This window comes from Protomyctophum parallelum (genome assembly GCF_964188405.1).
Source record: "Protomyctophum parallelum genome assembly, chromosome: 5".
Classification (NCBI taxonomy): Eukaryota; Metazoa; Chordata; class Actinopteri; order Myctophiformes; family Myctophidae; genus Protomyctophum; species Protomyctophum parallelum.
Window position 1 is genome coordinate 6988394 of NC_139702.1, and position 21227 is coordinate 7009620.

The window sequence follows — 21227 nt, forward strand, 5'->3', positions numbered from 1 at the left end:
TAAACTATAAAAGGATACTATACTATTTCCTCTAAGTGTTAATTTATGCTGTGTCACACCTATCACAAACAGTCATCAGCATAATGTCAGGAAGGAAAAAAGTAGGAGTAACCAGGTGCTCACAGGGGATAAAAAGATGCCACACTTACAAAACCTTACTTGTCACGTTGTTAGGCATCATATTGCGTTCAGACCTGAATATAAATATATATTCGCCTCGCTTCGTCCCGTTCGTACCGCGCCAGGTCGCACCGCTCCCGTTTGCGCTATTCTCGTCTTTGCATTGACTTTGTATGCAATCGCGACCGCTCTAACCATTCAAGTCTGAACGCACCTGTAAAGAGCTCATAGGAGGACACCACTATCAGGCTCCTCTACCTGTAAAGAGCTCATAGGACACCACTATCAGGCTCCTCTACCTGTAAAGAGCTCATAGGACACCACTATCAGGCTCCTCTACCTGTAAAGAGCTCATAGGACACCACTATCAGGCTCCTCCCTCAGCCTGAACGCACCTGTAAAGAGCTCATAGGAGGACACCACTATCAGGCTCATAGGACACCACTATCAGGCTCCTCTCCTGTAAAGAGCTCATAGGACACCACTATCAGGCTCCTCTCCTGTAAAGAGCTCATAGGACACCACTATCAGGCTCCTCTCCTGTAAAGAGCTCATAGGACACCACTATCAGGCTCCTCTCCTGTGGTACCTGTAAAGAGCTCATAGGACACCACTATCAGGCTCCTCTCCTGAAAGAGCTCATAGGAGGACACCACTATCAGGCTCCTCTACCTGTAAAGAGCTCATAGGACACCACTATCAGGCTCCTCTCCTGAAAGAGCTCATAGGAGGACACCACTATCAGGCTCCTCTCCTGTGGAATCTTGAATCTCCCAGTTTTGGTCGAGGATGCAGACATCCTCACTGTATGAAAACGTCTGCTCTCATCTCCTCTATATGTGTACATATTCATGTTCCATCGATGCATGTTACAAACTTGACTTTTTCCATGAATTGGGATTACAGAACCGCCGGCTGCGGGTTGAGGGTTTCTATGGATGGATTATGGGTTTATGGCTGCAGACAGTTATTCATTATTGTTTATGTCTCCCTCAGCCTGTCTCTTTCTCTCCTCCCCCCCACCCCCTCTCTCCCTCCCTCCCTCCCTCCCTCTCTCTCAACCCTCAATCGGTTGAGGCAGATTGCCCATCCAGAGCCAGGTTGTACACAACGTTTCATCCCAGGGGAGGATTCCCTTGTGACCGTCACCAAGAACTTGCTCTTGGTGGAATCATCGGGTCTCTGTTATTAAGAGTGTATGCCCTTGACCTGCTCTATATGTATAGCGTGATTAGCTCTAGGTCCGGATATGACATTGTTGCCACGTTGACAACCAAGGACACCAGTTGTCTATTACCCTTTACAAAATGCTAAGATGTATTTCATGTAATTTGTAGGGAAAAAGGAAATTTGTAGGATGTACTCCTACTGTATACTTTTATCTGGTCTCCCCAGACTAAAATGCTTTTAGCACAATAAAGTAACCCTTTCTTTGCCATTGCCATTGTCTCTCTTAACAACTTTGTTATTTAACTTTTATACTCTGTTGACTGGATTCCACCCAACAACACCCTCCCTTTTTTCCTACTCAATGGTAAAAGAAATCACACCCGATCAAACAAGATCAGCACTTGCATGGGTGACCCACCCAGGTAAGATTGGGGCAGGACATGAACGTTACAGAATGCATCTTGCGTGTATAGATGAAAGATGACCATATAGATGAAAGCGGGATGCCTTTGGGGTGAGCAAACGTGCTGCAAACTCCCTCAGCCTCAGCTGTCAGTGGACAGCCTAGCAGAGCAGACCATGGGCATGGCTGCATGCGTGCAGCACATGAAACGGAGAGCTTTATCTGCTACCAAGAAGCCGGTGCTCTCCTACTGTTAAAACCTGGGGGTCAACATGCATTCAGTACATTCTTTGCATTTGTGAATTTGAGCAGTGAATATGTATGTATGTACTGTAACAGTAAGCAAGCCTTCTGCTGACGACTGACTTGAATGTGACAGTTATCCTAAAGCTTATCTTTTATGTTATAGCCAATATAGCGTATGACTTTATCCCGAAGATGACTATACATTAGCAAGGGAAGTGAATACAGTCGACTGTATACAATTAGAATGTATGGAGGTATTCCTTTCGGAGAAAACTAAACTAAACAAAAAACACATATGATTATACTTCAAGACAAGGGGTATTTCACTTTAAAGGTTTTATGACATTCATTTTCATTTCTTTTTCTTTTTCTTTTTTCCTTTAGGTTTTATGACCTCAATTACACCCAAAAAACCTGAACTTTGAACATTCAGTGGATTTTCTGTGGTCTGAAGTTTTCTTTGGGGTTTTTTGGGCCTTTTGAGCTACAATGAAAACAGGCAACACAGTGAAACAGTGACATCTGCTGGCAAATCCCATTGACATATATGGGATTTGCAGTAAGTGATGTCACTTACTGCCGGCAAATCAGAGCACCTGTTTGAGCCAGAAAACCCCAGATCACAGAAAATCTACTGAATGTTAAAAGTTCATGTTTTTTGGGTGCAATTGAGATTAGAAAACCTAAAAAAACAAGAACAATTCCAAAACCTTTTTTTTAATGTCACAATCCCTTTAACACACTTAAATTTCACAACTACTCACACTTTTGTGTGCACCCCAGTTTGTAGAGTGCTTGATTCAATATTTAAATATTTCATAACGTAAATTAATAAAAAATGACTCAATTAAAAAAAATTGCATCACAATCTTTTCAAATACTACTTTTTAAAAAGAACAAGGATCAGTTTGAAAGGGAACGACTCATCGATAGACCCTAGATTGCTTTGTCTATAATAATAATATGATGCACGCTTACCAGGTTTCTTTTTTGGAAGTGTAAGCTCTGGTATAAAACCAGGGATTAATGCCTTGTCCACATAGAGAGTTGTGTGCATGGTGTGTTATTGAGATGAGAGGGCTGGTTGATTTAGAGGGTGTTAGAAATGTAGGGGGGGGAAGTATGTCAATGGGCCTTTTAGGAAACTTTAGGACAACTAAAGTCAAACGCATGTCAAAGCTTCAGGGCAATTTTCTATATCATGGCATTTATCGTCAATCGGTCAATTAGTAAATGATAGTAAATGAGTAATTGTCTCCACCAGGCCGAAGGCATGGGGAGAGAGTATGTTTTGCACTCCGTCCGTGTGTGCGTGTGTGTGTGTCCGTCCTTCCTTCAGTCGGTTTGTTACCAGCTAATCTCCGATCCATGCCAAACTTTGCACACACACTCCCTGGATGCCAACGACGAACCTCTGCTCCAAATATTCCTCAACGGCCTGTTATAGCGCCACCATGAGGCCGATATAGGCAAAACACATTTCTGTAGATTACTCGTACACATTTTATCCATACATCACACAATTCGCTATACACTATCTCCATAGTCATGTGATCAACACGGATCTGCATCATTTCCCATCTTCCATCCTGATTGGCTAAGATTGGCTTTCAAAGCTCACATGATTGGTCCGTTTCGAACAAAATGCCACAAATCACAAACACAGTGTGCAATTTCCATGAAATTATACACGCACATATCCACTAGGCCGAGGACGACCTGCCACTAATTCCTTTCCAAATCAGCCTCACGGTGGCGCTATAACAGGGCAATTCCTGTTTACCTTTACAGTACAGTACAGTACAGTACAGTACAGTACAGTACAGTACAGTACAGTACAGTACAGTACAGTACAGTACAGTACAGTACAGTACAGTACAACTCACTTCAGACGGGTCAGATTATTTATTTATTTACCTGGTGAAACATAATCTCCGGTCAGTCTCTGTGCTGTGTTGGGCTAATATACAGTATGCCCCAAGCCTCAGTTAGCGCGCTCTGACATACTGGGTTGGATTTTGAAGGTGTGTTTTACCATGTGGTAATACATAAATTGGCCTCGCTCTGCGCACAATCGTATTATGAAAGCCTTATCGTCCCGTGTTGAACGCACACAAATATGGCATACGACGTTCCTGAATATTTTAGCATTGTGGGAGTGTCCATATGTTAATTATTTTCGCTTTGCGCAATTTGCTATTAAGCCCCTTGACCTAAAAACACTCAGCGCATAACGATAAGATGTGGGTCTGACCACCTCTTAAATGCAAAAAGCACTGTTTGATTTGACACTTGAGCGGCTCTGGGAGGCTGATGGAGTGTTGCCATGACTGTTTATTATAAGCGGCTTCGTTTTCTGTAAAGTTGCTTGTAAATATTGGTAGTTGTACTAGTTGTGGTTGCTTTTCTTGTTTCTAAAGTGGTTATTTGGGCTTTTCTCCTAATGTTGTTTAAACCAGTGATCCTCACACAGCACATTCCCATGTCAAGGATCCCCAGATGAATGCATTTGCCCAACTAAGGACAGCTAATCCAAAAATTAAATTAAAATTTTCCAAGATTACTTTTGAAAATAGCAGATCTACCAGCTCACAATGCATCACATTCATTCATTAAAACTATGTACTCTGACTGCAGGCGGATATATAATGATCATTCTAACAATGTGCAAGAAAATATTTAAAAAGATGGAAGAACTTTATATTTGTGGACAATCAAAATATGTTTTTTATTTTAATGTGGTGTCATTAAAATTAATCTGGATATGGCAGACTCACTATCTAGAAAGTAAAAACATGGCACTTCATTTAAAATAGGTTACAGACCCCTGTTATATGCGCTTCTTTTGGGATTATTGTTATAGACCTATTTACTTGTTTCTATGAGACATGGCAACAGCGCTCTTTTGTGCGTTTTTAGTTGGTAAAATGTTGAGATTAGAAACGGCCATAATTCTTTCATTAAATAATCTTCAATAAAATGCTACGAGCGAAGACCATATACCATCGGGCCACAGGCACAGCATTACGCAGCCGCATTCAACTCATTCCTTCATCGTGACTTGAATGAAATAAAATATAATAAACGTTATTTTACTGGTGTTTTTCAATAGAAACAAATTATTTTGAGGCATAAAGGTGACAGCATGCAGTGCAATAGGAATAATTAACCCAAATGTGACAAAGTCATGTCATGTCTTCTATGGTGCCAGCCTGAAGAAAGTGCGCATTCCGTATGTGACATCAGCTGACTGGTAAAGAGAATAGTACGGACATGTTGATTGGGTACGTCTCAAACACTCCTTAAACACTCCCATGACTAATTCAAGGCCGTTTTGCACAATCCACGGGGTGTCGAAAGCGCTTCTTTTAACATGCCCAAAATTGCTATATGACATTCCACACGCCCACAGCTCTAAAAACTGTAATATTATATGTAATATTATTGGAACTGGATAATCGACCTGATTATCTCATGTATTACTGGATTTTAGATAATACAATTATCTAAAAACTATGTGTACCTGATGAATCTGAATCTCTGCTCAGTCTTTGTTGGGGTAAACATCACAGGCTCCAAGCAACATTAGCAAAAATAATTTGCTCTAGCTAACCATATTCAATGACAAAATAACTAATTGAAAACCTGTACAACCAATCACTAATTTATGAAGTTATATTTAGCATACCGACTAGTAATCATCACAGCATAGTACAGTACAGTTACAGTACAGTAATGATACAGACTATCATAGAACATGTCCCATGCTGTCTTACCTCTGGCATATATCATGCTAACTGGCACCCTTCTAACATGATGGATGGCAGTGGATACCCATGAGGTCATTCCAACTGCTAACCAATGAGAATTGCCCTTACTTGGGGAGAAAGTGGAACCCAATAAAACGCTGTACTTCCGCAAGCACACCACATTGCAAATTGTAAATATCTCTTCCAATAAATGTCCACATGAGGTTTGAAATGTTGCCCTTGAAAGCAATCTCTTGTTTTTACAATCAAATAAAGGCTAAATGTGTTTTAATATGAAGTTCACAGCCTATGTGTCCTAGATTTCCTCCGGGACAGTGCAATTCATTAGCGTGATGTGAACAGCTCTGTTAATTTTAGATTGTGTTTACACCAAGACCTTTATTCTCTGCCAGCTCATATATTTAAGCAATAAGGACATAGAGGTAGTGATGAAGAGTTGATCCTTAAAGATTCGAGTGATTGTGTGCTGAAGTTTGAGCTTAATGCTCCAAGGAGTTGAAGTTATAGAACGGACTCTTTTCTCCTAACGTTTTCAATTACACTTTATTATTTGTAAGTAAATGTATGGCTATTCTGGTAGTGGTCCAATAAAAAATGTGACACCCAATATATAGGTTAAATGACTGCAGGCGTGAAACTCTTACTACTTATCTAATGTTACTGCATTTAAAATTATCTTGAATCTAGTTGTCACTCGCGACATTTTATAGGCTGGGTTTCTCGAACGCATGTGGTATAAGACTTGCTCAGTTGCTCCTCTAGGCCGCACAGAAGCCTGTGAACATAGACATTTCGTACATAGATGTGCCACGCAATGGTAGGCCTGAGGCCTGGTATGGTAGGCCTCAGGTCTACCATTCTGAAATTGTATTTAATAATATTTGGACTGCTGGACAGCTGACAGTAGGCTGTACCAGGCTCTCTTTACTCTTAAATATATATACACATACAGGCCTGAGGCCTACATGGCACATCTATGCACGAAATGTCTATGTTCACAGGCTTCTGTGTGCGGCCTAGAGGAGCAACTGAGCATGAGCGGCACTACAAGTCTTACACCACATGCGTTCGAGAAACCCAGCCATAGACTGTAATTAGTTAATTTTCACATTCATTATTCTTTATAGAACCACTCTAATGACTACAATTTTGAAATGTAACTTTTTGGAGAAAAAAAGCACTTGAAATTGAACTTGAAATTGAGAGGGCTGATCAATATGTCAAAGATTTCGTTTTTTATAATAGTTATTGTGGCTACTCATCCCCGCTGGCGCCAAGGGAATTAGCCTGAAAGGATAGCACACTGATTTTGCTAGCTTTGCACACTTGGATATCTGTGCATACTTGGAAACTGCTAGGAAAGTTTAGGTGAACAGGCCATCACACTAATCCCGCTAATCCTTAGCACAGTCATACTATCCAGGAAGCTAGTGCAAGACATCATAAAATGGTTTCATTCATACAGTATATCGTTTCTACAGTGAATCCGAATTAGACACTTTATTGACCATGTGAAATATGAAACACTGTTGCAGGACTGCAGTTCCACGGTCAAATCCTCAGTGTTCATGTATCCATTTGTAACTCAGAGTGAACAAATGCAAGCAAATGGACCCCCATTTGTAAAAAATAAAATAGTTAAATGAACACTTATTTTATAGTTTACTGTCAGCTGGCTATGCTAAAAGTTTCATTTGAGAAGAAGTCTCCAGCCAGTTACTTTTGGTCATTAGAGTTTGGCGGTTTTGCATTACAGCAAGTGTAAAACTTTTATTGGATAAACGACTGCAATCTTGATATTGAGCGGGGAAGCTAACTAATCTGCCAATCAACAAGGTAGGTAATGTTTTATTTTTAAATGTAGCAAATCTTACTAAACCATTTTACGAAATTAACATTTAGTATTAGACAACCATTAAATAAGAATGTGTGATAACTGAACAAGGTTTGGCAATGCATTGACGAGATGGCCCATATTGACTCTATAATCTCATGCTGTGTATTATTAATGTCCCAGGCATGATCCCATAAACAACAATATCAAAGTATCATTGAGCAAGTTACTGAACCCCTCACTCCTCTGAATGAGTTAATTTGTTAAATGCCCATTATTTGAAAAGATAAAACAGCCCTATAGTATAGTCTAAACAATACATAGAACGATGATTTCAGCATTAACAAATGTATGCCTCTCAATAGTGCCTGCGTTCGTTGTGCATTGGTAAAAATACACAGCGGGAAATACTAAGTATAGCTCTTGTCTCATTGTTTGGAGTTAACTCTGATAGAGACTATAAGCCTGTTAAATTCTGTCCATTCCCAAAGTTCCAGATAGTTACCCCCACTAAGACTACAAACTCAACACGTATAAACCCCTCAGTGACGGTTCTTTATGCAGCCATGGAAAAACACCCTGCTTCACGTGAAAGGTTTCAAGCTTCCGACTAAAGAGATAAAAAGCAGTTGGCGTGTTCTTACAATGCAGACATGTTTGTATCAGGGCTCACAGTATCACAAGATACACAAGTTTTAAGATTATTTTTAATTGCCATGTCTTTATGTCTATATGAGAGTAAAGCGGTTGTTTTGATTCCTCACACATTTTGTGCAGCAATAATGAACAGTTACAAAGAAATACAGAGAAAGGAAGAAAGACATTTAGAGATCTGGGGCTCCATCTTGTGCCACCCTTATCCCTTATCTCTGAACTTATTTGCCATTTTTTACTATTTTGAAAATCATTTTAAAATAGTTCAACTAGCCAATCTACATCTACACGTTGTGAGCTTGTAGATCAGCTATTTGAACTATTTTAAAAGGTTTTTTTAAATAGTAAAAAAAATGGCAAATAAGTTTAGGGATAAGGGTTAAGCCTTAACCCTTATCCCTAAACTTATTTGCCATAACCGTTAAGGGGTGGCACCAGATATAGCCCATAATCTTTCTTATTAGAAGTTCAGTATGGCCATAATTCCTGAAAAATGCTTATGGATTGCTGTGCCGGTTAAAAGTTTTTGTTCCAGTCCAATCAAGCAGTTAGAAGCAGTTGGAAACAAGAATAAGCCCCAGTTGTCAACTTGTCACTGCGCTCATATCACACAGATGCAGGAGTTGGCTGTTATTTCCACCCACCAGGAGAAGGACTACACTGCATGCACAGCATCAGGTGCATTCGCCCAAATGACTTGTCACAAAAGCAGGTTCACTCTCACAACTCCAGTCGAGAGGCTTCAATTCTGAAAAAAGTTCTTCCACTGTTCAAATAGTGAAAGCATTTTGCTATGTCTGTATGTATACTGTGTATTGTATATTGTACTTTTTATTGTATACAATAGACAGTGATTGGAACCCGGCTATCCCGCAAAATAAATCACATGTCTACCCCCACTTGGTTGCCCTGTAAGCTTCAGGCAGTCCTACTTGTCAACTAGAAGGTGTCCTACCAGAAACCGGGATCTAAAGAATCCTCAGTGAAAAGGGTAGAGACCACCTCCAACCTGCAGATGTGCTAGTTATTGTCTTAATATACTCTATCATACAGATTAAGGTTAAAATAATGCGTTATTCATAGAAACTATAGAGTGGTGCCTGTTGGAGCCTCTGCAGCGGTGCCCGTTGTGCACTGGCCAAGTTGGAAATGCAATCCGACCGACTCCAGTCGACACCGGGCACTGCACTCCTTGTGGTGGGGTTGGAACATGTGTGTCAAATTTGAAGTCGGTGGGGCGAGCGGTTCTCGAGTTACGTGAATTACAACAGTACACACACACACACAGAGACTTGGTGCATTTATAATTAGATAAGTTCTCTGAATGGAGCTTTAATTTCAGTTTCTTTAGCGCGAGAATTTATCATCTCTGAGCTCATGCATGCAGAGCAGGGGGGCAGGGGTCAGGGGAGAGGAGATAAAATGCTGCATTGCCATTAAAGTGACCCTTACAGAGGTCTCTGGATGCCTGGTGGTGCCATAGAACTGTCAGCCATTTAACATCAAGATTAGGCCCAGTTGCTGCCTCGTGTCAACACGGCAATGAACACATGCACAGGCTCCAAAGCCACAGCGAGGGAGAGGTGGGGGGGGGGACACCTCAGGGAGGTGTCACAGTAAATGAATATAATTTATGTAAGTGAAGGGGTTATAAGAAATCATCTCTACCACAAACAGTCCTGCGTGTACTGTACTGTAAGGCAGCAGTAGTCTTACTGTAACAGTAAGACCACGGCTGCCTTACTGCTGTGCCACGGCATGCAAGCTGTCACCGAAGAGATAGATACCATCTAGCCCCGGGGGAAGTTAGCGCATTATGCTAATGTCACGAGAGCCCGTCTAATGGTATTTCCAAATACATTTCATAAGAGGCGACAGGCACGTTGAGCATTGTTTATTCATCACCCGCACCAGCACCCCCCCCCCCCCCCCCATCATACCACCGCCATGACTGCATGGCTAAACTTTTGGCCCTTCGTGTAGCGGTGGGATTACACACCACCTGTGCTCAATCTCCGAAATAACAACAAAAAAAGAATGTTGGGTAATATGTGTTTTCTTGGCCTAGTAACAGTTCAAGCAAACACTGTGCTTTTCAAACAGCCCCCCGCCTCCCTGTGCTGTCACAGAGCTCTTAAGTCGACTCGCTAAACAATCGTCAGTCGTCTATACTATTAGTATGTGAGGCATGGGCGTCGTACCAGCAAGAGAGGCTTCACACCTTCCATTTCATCAAGGAGAAATAATTGTGGCCATTTTAGAAGCACAAATTGCAAAGTAAGATACATTTACATTTTTTGATAGATGGCTACCTCCATGTTTCATCTTAATTACACCAAACCATTTGTTTGACTCAGGAAAATGTCAACTTTTATTAGGCAATTAAATATGAGCCTTTGCCAAAGTATTATAAATTCTTGTTTTTCTGAATTCCCATGTGAGATCATTACTCTCAAAAGTGGGATGTATTCTCTCAGCCACTGCCCTATAACCATGTAGTGTTGTTGTTAGTAGGAATAAACACAGACCTGAAGTGGACTGAGAATGGGGAGGAGCCAAACCGAGCTCTAGGATTTACACAACAAAGGAGGTGGTGGCCCAGGCCGTAGCGTAACGGTCTGGGCACCGGACTGGTAATCCAGTCGCAGTGTGCCGCGGGTTCGACTCCCGGACCCGACACGGCCTTTACTGCATGTCATCCCCCCATCTCTCTCCCGTTTCCTGTCAGCCTACTGTCTGTCCCTTCAAAAATCAATAAAAAAAGGCGTAAGCCGCAAAAAAAAAAAAATCTAAAAAAAACAAAAAAAAACAAACAAAGGAGGTGGTGCACCCAGAGGCAGAAACCGAAGGGTTTCCCAGATAGTTTAGGTTTAACACATTTCTATGACACTGAGTTGGCCTACCAACACTGTTACACTGTATGTAACCAGACAAGAGATAGACGGGATGGTGAAATCAAAATTCAATGAATGAATGAGCTAAAACTGAGTGGAAACAATTTCTTTTTTTAAATACATTAACAGCATCACAGAAGCAAAGGCGCTATTGGGCAGCCTGTTTGTTAGAACTGGATTTGTTCTGTGTTCATACACAGAATTTTGATTTCCCCAGAAGTATCTCTGATCATCTGGCTATGTGAGACTGACTACACTGTACTACACTGTACAGCAGGGGTGCCCAAAAGGTAATTATGATCTACCAGTGGATCACAAAGGCTGTGCAAGTAGACCACTTATTTTATTAAAATATTTCTAAAAAAGAAACAAAAATCACAAAACGCCTCTTTTTGGCATCTGTTGCTTGCATTAAGGTGACTTGATTGATTGGTAACAAGGCCTGTCAGCTCCATAAAGTACAGGCAACCCCCGGGACAGCATCACACTCCGTGCTCAGCCAATCAAATCATTTCCGTGGTACACAACACACACACAGGAAGCAGAGCTGGAGGTAGCGCGAGACTAAAATGTTGAGGTTCCCTCATGGGAGTAACAAGGATGCATAGGATCAGGAACGAGTACATCAGAGGGACAGCGCATGCCAGATGTTTTGGAGATAAAGCCAGAGAGGCCAGACTGAGATGGTTTGGACACGTACAGAGGAGGGATAGTGAGTATATCGGTAGAAGGATGTTGAGGTTGGAACTCAGAGGCAGGAGGCCTAGAGGAAGACCAAAGTGAAGAATTATGGATGTAGTGAAAGAGGACATGAAGTTAGTTGGTGTGAGAGAAGAGGAGGCAGAGGACAGGGTGAGATGGAGGCAGATGATTCGCTGTAGCGACCCCTGAAGGGAAAAGCAGGAAGGAAAAGAAGACACACAGACACACAAAGCTGGGACAAAAACTGTGGACACCTCTGCTGTACAGTGTTCGTTTTGTGTTGGGCCTGGCTGACAGCTGTGCTGTACGAATGTCAGTTGACTGTATATGCATAGAGTAAAAACCACCTGCTGTATTTCCACCATCATTGCCACCCTCATGCCCACCAAAGACAGAGGAACCCTGCTGGTTTAGGTGACACCATGGCCTTTCCTCCTCCACCTTAGTGGATATGAAATATGTGATATAAAATACATTCTGCCTGTCATTTTCAATTTTATCATGCATTTAAATGCATGATAAAATTCCTTCCACGTGCTACGTCCAACCAGGGAAACTCCTTCCTGTCAGGTGTAAAGGAGCAACTTGGACACTCAGGCATGAAGGAAGCATGAGTTCAAGTCCGTTGCTCTCCCCTTGTCCCCCATGTATGGGGACTAGGTTGGTGGAGGGTGTGTATAGAGCCCAGGATCACATTAGATGATTGACACAGGGGTGAAAAATGGGTTACAAAATCGTGGGATAAAAAATATATTAAAAACGCCCCACTAGTTGAGAGCATTGGGCTTTTTTCCCCCTTCAGTGTCCAATGTACTGTACCCATGTATGTAGCCGAAGCTCATTTCCAACAGCAGTCCCCTGATGGGCATCACAGATGAGTTCACGCAATCATTAGAATTGCAGCAGTGTCCGATGTGCTGTACACGTGTCTAATAGCCAAAGATAATTTCTAACACCAGTCGCTGATGGGAATCACAGATGAGTTCAAACAAATCAGTGCCGTTCCGTCAGCCTTTCTATGGCCTGGGGCAGCGCCTTCACGGTTTGATGTAGTAGGGTGGAGATATGTCCTCCTGTTGGGGTGACGAAACTAATGTGAAACAGAAATGTGTGGGGAATTCTGGAAAAAAGTGGAAATAAATAATTTCCTATTCTAAATGACAAATAAATAATGCATTATTATAGTTAGTAGTTATAGTTGTGTGTCATGATTAAATTATTAGATTTCTGACCACATTTTAACCACCTGTTGACTATTGTAGAAAACATTTCAATGTCTTGAATCTGCATTAAACTTGCAGGTATATGGTTGTTTCTTCTTGTCCTACTATAGAGGATATGCATTGCACATGCATAAAGTGAGTGTCAAATCGAGTGGCAAAGTGACTGGCAAAAGTGAGTTTAATGTTGTTTAATGCAATCAGATAGGACTTTTCTGTTTGGATGTATGGTAAGGCCACTCGTTTTTGGCCACTCAATAGGCGTTCTCGCATAACTTCCGGGTACCCTCTCACAGACCCTCTAATAAGCATTTCAAAGGAAGACAACAGGAAATGCTAAACTGATTGACTACAAATGACCATTTACCATCAGTGCTAGAAGAAAGAAACATTTGCCGTCTTCAAATTAGGTGTTCCAAATGTGACGTTTTTAGCACTACTATCCACATGACTATGACTTCCACATCCACATCCACACTAACCACACACCTTCCACAAAGCCAGTGAGAAAGAGAGGTGACTTGAATGTAAACACTCCTGTCAGACAGCAGACCAACAGGGTTTTAACTTTCCTGTGGCATTTTTCACAGATCGGTGCTATCAAAGGGCAAGGAGAGTTTAACAAGTTGTCTCGCCCCTGACATTGAAAAGATAGATAGATAGATAGATAGATAGATAGATAGATAGATAGATAGATAGATAGATAGATAGATAGATAGATAGATAGATAGATAGATAGATAGATAGATAGATAGATAGATAGATAGATAGATAGATAGATAGATAGATAGATAGATAGATAGATAGATTAGATATACACACTTAAAAACACTCCATTATTTGTGTATTTCCTATGTGCACTGGCCAGCACAGAGCCCTGCCAGAGGTCAGAGGCAACTTCCCCTCCAATGACAAGCTGCCAGAGTGATATAAAGGCAGCAGCTGGGATTTGATAAAGAGAACAAAATGGAGAATAAATAAATAAATAAAAACAGATGATGGCAAAGGTGAAAACCCTGCAGGTCCAAACATCTTAATAATGCTAATACTAATACTACTGTTACCCACAAACCTGTTGGCGTGAAATCCGTCACAGTCATCACAACCTAAAATACCATACTAATAGTAGGTTAGGTGGAAACACTGAGGCTAGAAGATTAGTCTTGCGTTAGTTGTGTTTTTAATCTGCATATATATTGCACAGAAGATAAAATGAGTATTGTCCACTTACTATTTTGAGCATGTTATAGGTGAAACCTTTTACAATTTTCCCTCAAAATGTATAAAATTATGATAATTAAACATTTTCATTTTTTAAATGTTAGAGTTAGTAAAAATAGAAGGTATATAGACTCACAACATTTTGTGATGAAAGATCTTCTATTTTTGCTTGACACCACATAAGACTAAAATAGTGAACTGAACTGAAGTCTTGTTTGGAGGGACACACTCTTGTACGTAGCCGTTTTAAATATTTGAAGTAAATGTGAAGAAGTAAAGAACCCGACCAGTTGAAAACCGTGACAGGTGCTGAGTCGCCAGGCAGGATTACACCAGACCTCTAAGTCAAAGAGAACACGGCGCCACCACACAGGATCAAATTGTACAAACAGTGATCGTTTCACCATAAATATTTGGGTTTACACTTTGAGGGAGGTTTCATGGGTATTAATTGCATGAAAAATTTTAGCTGTCTTAACCGTGCTAAAAATTAAGCTTTTAAGTTATACTCAAATAGCATAACATTAGCAATTATTCTAAATAAATTATAGAGGTAGTCAGATATACCCTATTGAATTGACATATTTCTTCTCTAACAATGGCAATATAGAAGTTTATCATTTTTTTGTCCAACAATTTGTTATGCCATGGTGCTGAAGGGGCCAGCATCTATAGATTGGGTTTGTCTGTATCTCTGTCCCCTCAAAAGTACACTAAATGTAGCTCAGCTGACGCTGGGCCAATTGCAGCTCAACTTACGTTGCTAATCAATGTTAGAACACAAAGCTCAGATTAGCACACCTTTGGAAATATGTAGATGCATTTCTCAGTAGTCATTATATTAAGAGACTGAATGTATTTCACAGTGATCATTACGTTAAGACTGAATGTATGTTATTCAACTCATATTTTACTGGAATACTTCACCCCAAAATGACCACCCCCTTATCTATAACTCACCCTGTGAAGCCTTGAATTTATGGAGATCTTTTACTCGTGTTGCATTCCTTCACTGTTTTAGAGGGTGTTCTGGTAGAGCGACTGGATACATGACAACGTGGACTATATTGTGATTGCTTAGCGAGTTGTTTTATTTAATTTTGATCAAGTATTTTATTTGTTTTAGGGTTCTTCATTCTCCATGGAATAATGCGACACAAACAAAGATGTAAGTTATTATTGGGACTAATCCAGTTAGCCAGATAACTGATCATTATTTCAGCTAGCTGTCTTAATTCTGAAAGCCTTTGTTGTTTTTGTTTGTTTGTTTCAAAAGAGGATAATTATGCATATAAAGATGTAAATTATCTAATGTAATAACACAAATCCAAATGCCTTTTGAATGCATATAGAAAATAATATTTCAAGCACTACTTTTAAATAGTCAATGTTAAGTGTTGTGACATGCTACAAGATCAACAAATCAACAAAAAGAGGAAATTGGAACAATTACAAGGTGATTTCAGTTCATTATGTGTGCCATCATATCTCACTCTCATCTAACAGCTATTAACTTTTCAGTCAAATTCTAATTTATTTTTCCAAATTTGGGGGTGTTATTTGCATAACTACATGTAATTGTTAAATATTTAGAATTTCATAATGTAAGTGGCATAACATGACTCAGTAATTATTACAGCTTACTTTTATAGAGGTATTTAAAATGATTTCAATCGGCAACTTGCACCATGCCGCCCACGAGTCAACTTTTTAAGATAAAGATCTTTACACACTTGACACGCCTGGTGTCAAACAGAGTGGCGCAGAGCTACAGTCATAAATCATGTAGACTTGATACTGAAAGACAGATACCAAAACATAATAAAAATGGCTGGACGCCGTGTGGGGACACATGTATGTACATAAATTGTTAATGTGTTAAAGTGTTAAAATAGAAACGTCAGACTGCAAGTGCGAAGCCATAAATGGGTCGCTCTAACCTTTCACTTTCTTAGCTCAGCAGGCTAACCCACATGGTGCCCACCAGCACCAGCAGTCTAACGCACATGGTGCCCACCTGCACCAGCACACAGCAGACTAACCCACATGGTGCCCACCACCACCAGCACACACTTGTTCACATGCAACCTCAAAATCATTTATTTTCCATAAATCCAGAGCAAACCTCTGACGAAAGAAAACGTGGATACTATTTTAAGGTAAGAATCCAGTAAAGGAAAAACCTCTGCCCAGGGGGCCTACAGATTACATGTCTAGTTAGCTTGTAATATGTTAAAAGAAATGAGTTGTGATAATAATAATATGACAAGTAGGCCTGTTAAAGAGCAGCATACAGCAGGGTGTTGCTGTGGTGCTTTTGACCTGACCTGAACGCATTGCTACTTAACATTTACAGCAGCTCAGCTCAATTATGGTAAAGCTGTGATATAATGATATTTTTCCTAGAAAGTAGAGTGATGTGAACAGAATAACCAACTCTAAATAAGAAACTAAATTTAGCATTATTTAATTATTGTTGTTGTAAGATACCTTACATGCCATTTCACCTACATTTCCATATTATGTAGTTGAGGTAAATTAATCACGACAAATACTTTATCTTTAGCCACGTAGACAGCATAAAGGTGTCAGTTCTAATAAATCACACATTTTTAACTGCCTCTTAAATATATTCCATTAACCCAATTTATTTTAAATATCCATCATCCTAATACAAAACATATATATATATATATATATATATATATATATATATATATATATATATATATATATATATATATATATATATATATATATATATATATATATATATATATCACCAAGATAGTACCACCCAGATTTACCTTCACTGGGAGAATAAAATGACAGTAACATGTTCGATCACATTCAATTTCACTATCTTACCTAGCTCTTTAAATTCACCCTACTGTTGACAGAACAAAAGATTATATGTTAAGCTAGTGCCATTTATTATTTTTACATGAATCTGTTCTTTTTAAAAGTAAGGAATTCATAACCCAACCAAAGGAAGATGTAAGACTAAAAAACAGTCACACACACACACACACACACACACAGTAATTAATTTGTAGCTTTCAACAACAAAGTATGTCATGAAAACAGATCTCAACAAAATAATTCTAACTGAATAATTAATGAATTTAATATTCCTCAATATATCCTCATAGGTATGCTTTGAATATGACCCGAGGCCCTTTGCTTCCTTCTCACTCTCCCAGCTTTTCTGTCTTTCACTGTCACTCACTGTCACTATCAAAATCTCAAGAAGAAAATGCTTTTCAATATATATATATATATTTCCTCAATACAAAAAAATTTGCTTGGCTAAAGGGGGAATTTGTTACACACATTTCATCAAATGAGACACTTTTAGTTACAGTGTGTCATATCTAGTCTTTAACAATTAAAAATAATGGCTTAGCTTACTAGAAATCTATTATGTCGTGATTGTCAGACAATGCCAGTCAGAACTACAGCAACATACAGACTAGTTTTATCAAATAAGTTAATTTTATATTAAAACTTTATACCTTCACCTATTTATTTTCTTACTTCAAATGCAAACAATTTTGTAATATCGTCTTAGCAAATGATTTAAAAATAAATGCTGGTAGTTTACTTTGATATAAAGACTTAGAGGACACATACTGTAGGCCTACAGCAGGGGAAGTGTAAAATTAACACTTCTCCAATTTAAGCTTGCATTTAACCTATGAAATTATTTATTCTGAAGTCTGCATTTTAAATGAGTCCTCACATTATTTAAAATAAATACATTCTAGCAAATTGTGAGGCAAACCCTTTGGTGAACGGTTGGTTTATATTTCACATGTCAGTGCCAGCCAGGCTTCATAGATTCTGTAGAATCTAACTGCCTCATGGGAAACACTATGAGGGCAAAATTCAATAAATTCCCTTTTTTGGGCAGAATCACAGTGGGTGATTCCATCTGGACCATCCATCATTTACAGCCAACAATGAAGCATTCCAAAGCGGAGGATATACTGACTTATAACTCATCTTCTGCAGTCACTTTCAGCTACTTATGGCAAGATATATACTCTACTACTGCCATCTCCCAAATCCTCCTTGAACAAATTCATTTTTCATGCAGCCACATTGCGGAATGGAGACTGTTCCAATATGCAGCAACCCTACTATATATACAGCATATTGGTAACACATTTGCCCTTACCTCTGCATAAGTTCATTGGATGCCTTCGGGTGGTATCCTTCATGTCCTTTCCCAAGCATTTTCCCTTGCCTGTTCTTGAGACTTTGGTAGAGTGCCTGGATATCGCTCTGGGCCCAGGCCTGTTGCATGACAAAAACAAACCTTCTAGCACCACCTGCAGCACGCTACTACTGGCTCACACTCACTCCCCTTGTCCCCAACCCCAACCCCCTACCCTCAAAAATAAACTATCACAAGTCCAAAGACAGCGAATCCTGATGAGGCAACTTTCTTTCCCAGCCCTCTCTCTCTTCTTCTCCTGTGATGACAGAGGTGACAGAGAGGCAGACAGACCAGACCAGCGTGGAGAAGCCGTGCCTGCGGACCACTGTGGCAGGGGCTCTGCGTTTCTACCACCCCCTGATCGACAGCAGCAATGGCAGTAAAGCCCCCCCCCCCTGTTTAGCCTCTTCTTTCCCACTCTCTTTCAATTTAACACGCGCTCCACGCCGCTTATCTTCTCCTAGCTGTCAAGCAGGAGGAAACACACAAACACACATACAAAACTAGTTCAGAACTCCTTTAAGCGGAAATGGCTAGGAGGTTGAGTGAAGATTTAGAGGAAATGACAGAAGAGTTAGACTTTGGGGAGGGGGGCAGGAGGGGTTGAGTTGAAAGGCACTGCTGGACCAATTGGGAGCCCCTGCTTAATGGAATAGTATCGCACAGCACAACAACAGGGACAAGAGAGTCCCCCAATTATCACCTCTACAGCACACACACACACACACACGCGCGCACACGTACACGCACACACACGCGCACACACACACACACACACACACACACACACACACACACACACACACACACACACACACACACACACACACACACACACACACAAAAGCTGGCTAGACATGGGAGCATGGTGGTGTCTGGTGTGCTAAGAATGCCATCAGTCACTCTACAGTAGGTGTCGGGATCAATTTAGCTGCTAGAGAAATGATGGGGCGTCTCCAGTCGCCTGGACACCGTGTGAAGATTATTCGCATATTGTGGTGGCCTTAACTGTCTGCAGTTTCACATCTGGGAGCCAAATCGTTACTTGGAACACCTCGCTCTCAGTAATAAATTACCACCAGGGGAAGAATAGCACTGAGCGAGAGAGAGTGCATTAGCATGTGTCCCGGTGAGAGCATGTTACCCAAAGGGGAGAGCTAAGCTCCTGCGGTGAGCCGGGTGATTGGTCGCTTTGTGTTTACGGAATCAGGGAATGGTTATTCGGGAGGATAATATTGTGGCTGGCAACGCAGGCTGTTTCCACAGGATTAGTATGAGGATTTAAGTCTGAGTTTCCTGTGCAGTTTGCCAAACGACACATTTCAATGTACAATGACTGCTTTCACGAGGAGTAACAATTATTTTTTCCCCCTTTCTTTACAAACTAGAAAATGCAAAATGGCAACACAGATGATGATGAATGATGATGATGATAATAATGCTGATGTGATGATGATTATGTTATACTTATACAATCTCCAGAAATGATCATTGTCACCAGTCCAGCACATATCACATATGATATGATATGAAAACTGACTTACAATTTGTCCTCAGTACTGTATTGAAATTTGGATGAAATCATCCAACAAAAAGGATATACCGGTATGAATGAAATATCAGGAAAGAGGATTTGAACATTAGAATAAAACATATAGCTGCAGATTAATGTATCAGACTCAATCACTCCTATTGACAAGGGACAATAGTGTTTTACTTTACTCACTGTCTTCTGGGGTAGAGTTCCATTCTGGCTCTACTGATATCTCAATCACTGATGACTCTTGACAAAGGCATATTGGCTTCCGTTCAGCAGCAGTGCCGTGGAACCTGGCTGTGACATACAGCCTCCTCGTCACTACTAGATAGACAGATAAAACAAGACGTGATAAGATAATTAATTCAGGTGTCATAGCACAGCAGAAGTGAGAATGAATAATGGTAGACCCACCAACTCTTGGTCAACATTCTCTCTATCTGCACATGATCCGTTGAAATGATGAATAGCAAGGTTCAAAACGTGTCAAAATCCTTGCTGACAAGTGTAAGAAAATCGCTCTGTCTTGTGTGTGCATGTGTGTGAGTGAGAGAGAGAGAGAAAGAGAGATAGACACACACACACACAGCATAACAATCCCCTCATTTATTTTTGGCCTTGTGAGAAAGTAGATACCACTGTAGTATGAAGTGGCTACGACTACAGAGTGTGGCTACATGGCTGTGAAACACATGGTCATCATAATCCACCTCTTTTACGCCTATACATATGTGTGTATTATGTTCGTATCTGAGTTATGTAAGGGCGTAAAATAGGTGGCTTATGAAGAAATTGGTTTTGTTCGAACAAATCCACAACAAAAACTAGATGTTTTATCACCATGCTTTGGATACGGACATACATTTCAAGGTCTTTTGCTGATCCAACAGTGACGTCTTCTTCTTTATTCTCTCCTAAAGAGGAAACGTGGCTGTTAGAAAGATAAAACACCAGCATTTCCGCCTAGTACGCAAATGTAAAAGTGTAATAATGTATTTGTTATGTATTCATTCAACAAGGGAAAATAAAGCTACATTCTTTATTGTGTTTATAGGAACAATGTGTCAGAGGTGTCTAGTTCTTGCATTTGTCAGTGGATGAAAACAGTAAAGAAATATTTCAGTGAAACACAGACAACCATAACATTCTGCTGGACTTTGGCATTTACTGAATACCAGGATAAGACTGTGTTAAGTGAAGAACAACTCCCTTTCCATGCGATCAGTTTTCCACA

At 40.2% G+C, this 21227-nt stretch overlaps 1 protein-coding gene across 1 annotated transcript in view; it reads right to left on the minus strand.

Annotated features, from left to right (window-relative positions):
• rbm20 (RNA binding motif protein 20) overlaps nt 1-20880 on the minus strand; it is a 78879-nt gene extending 57999 nt beyond the window's left edge. Inside the window, exons 1-3 of the mRNA XM_083765911.1 lie at nt 20834-20880; nt 20183-20317; nt 18415-18533 (exon numbers count right to left, since the gene is read on the minus strand). Coding sequence (XP_083622037.1) covers nt 18415-18473 — 59 coding nt within the window. The 5' untranslated portion in view covers nt 18474-18533; nt 20183-20317; nt 20834-20880. The remainder of the gene's footprint in view (nt 1-18414; nt 18534-20182; nt 20318-20833) is intronic.
• Between the last annotated feature and the right edge of the window lie 347 nt (nt 20881-21227).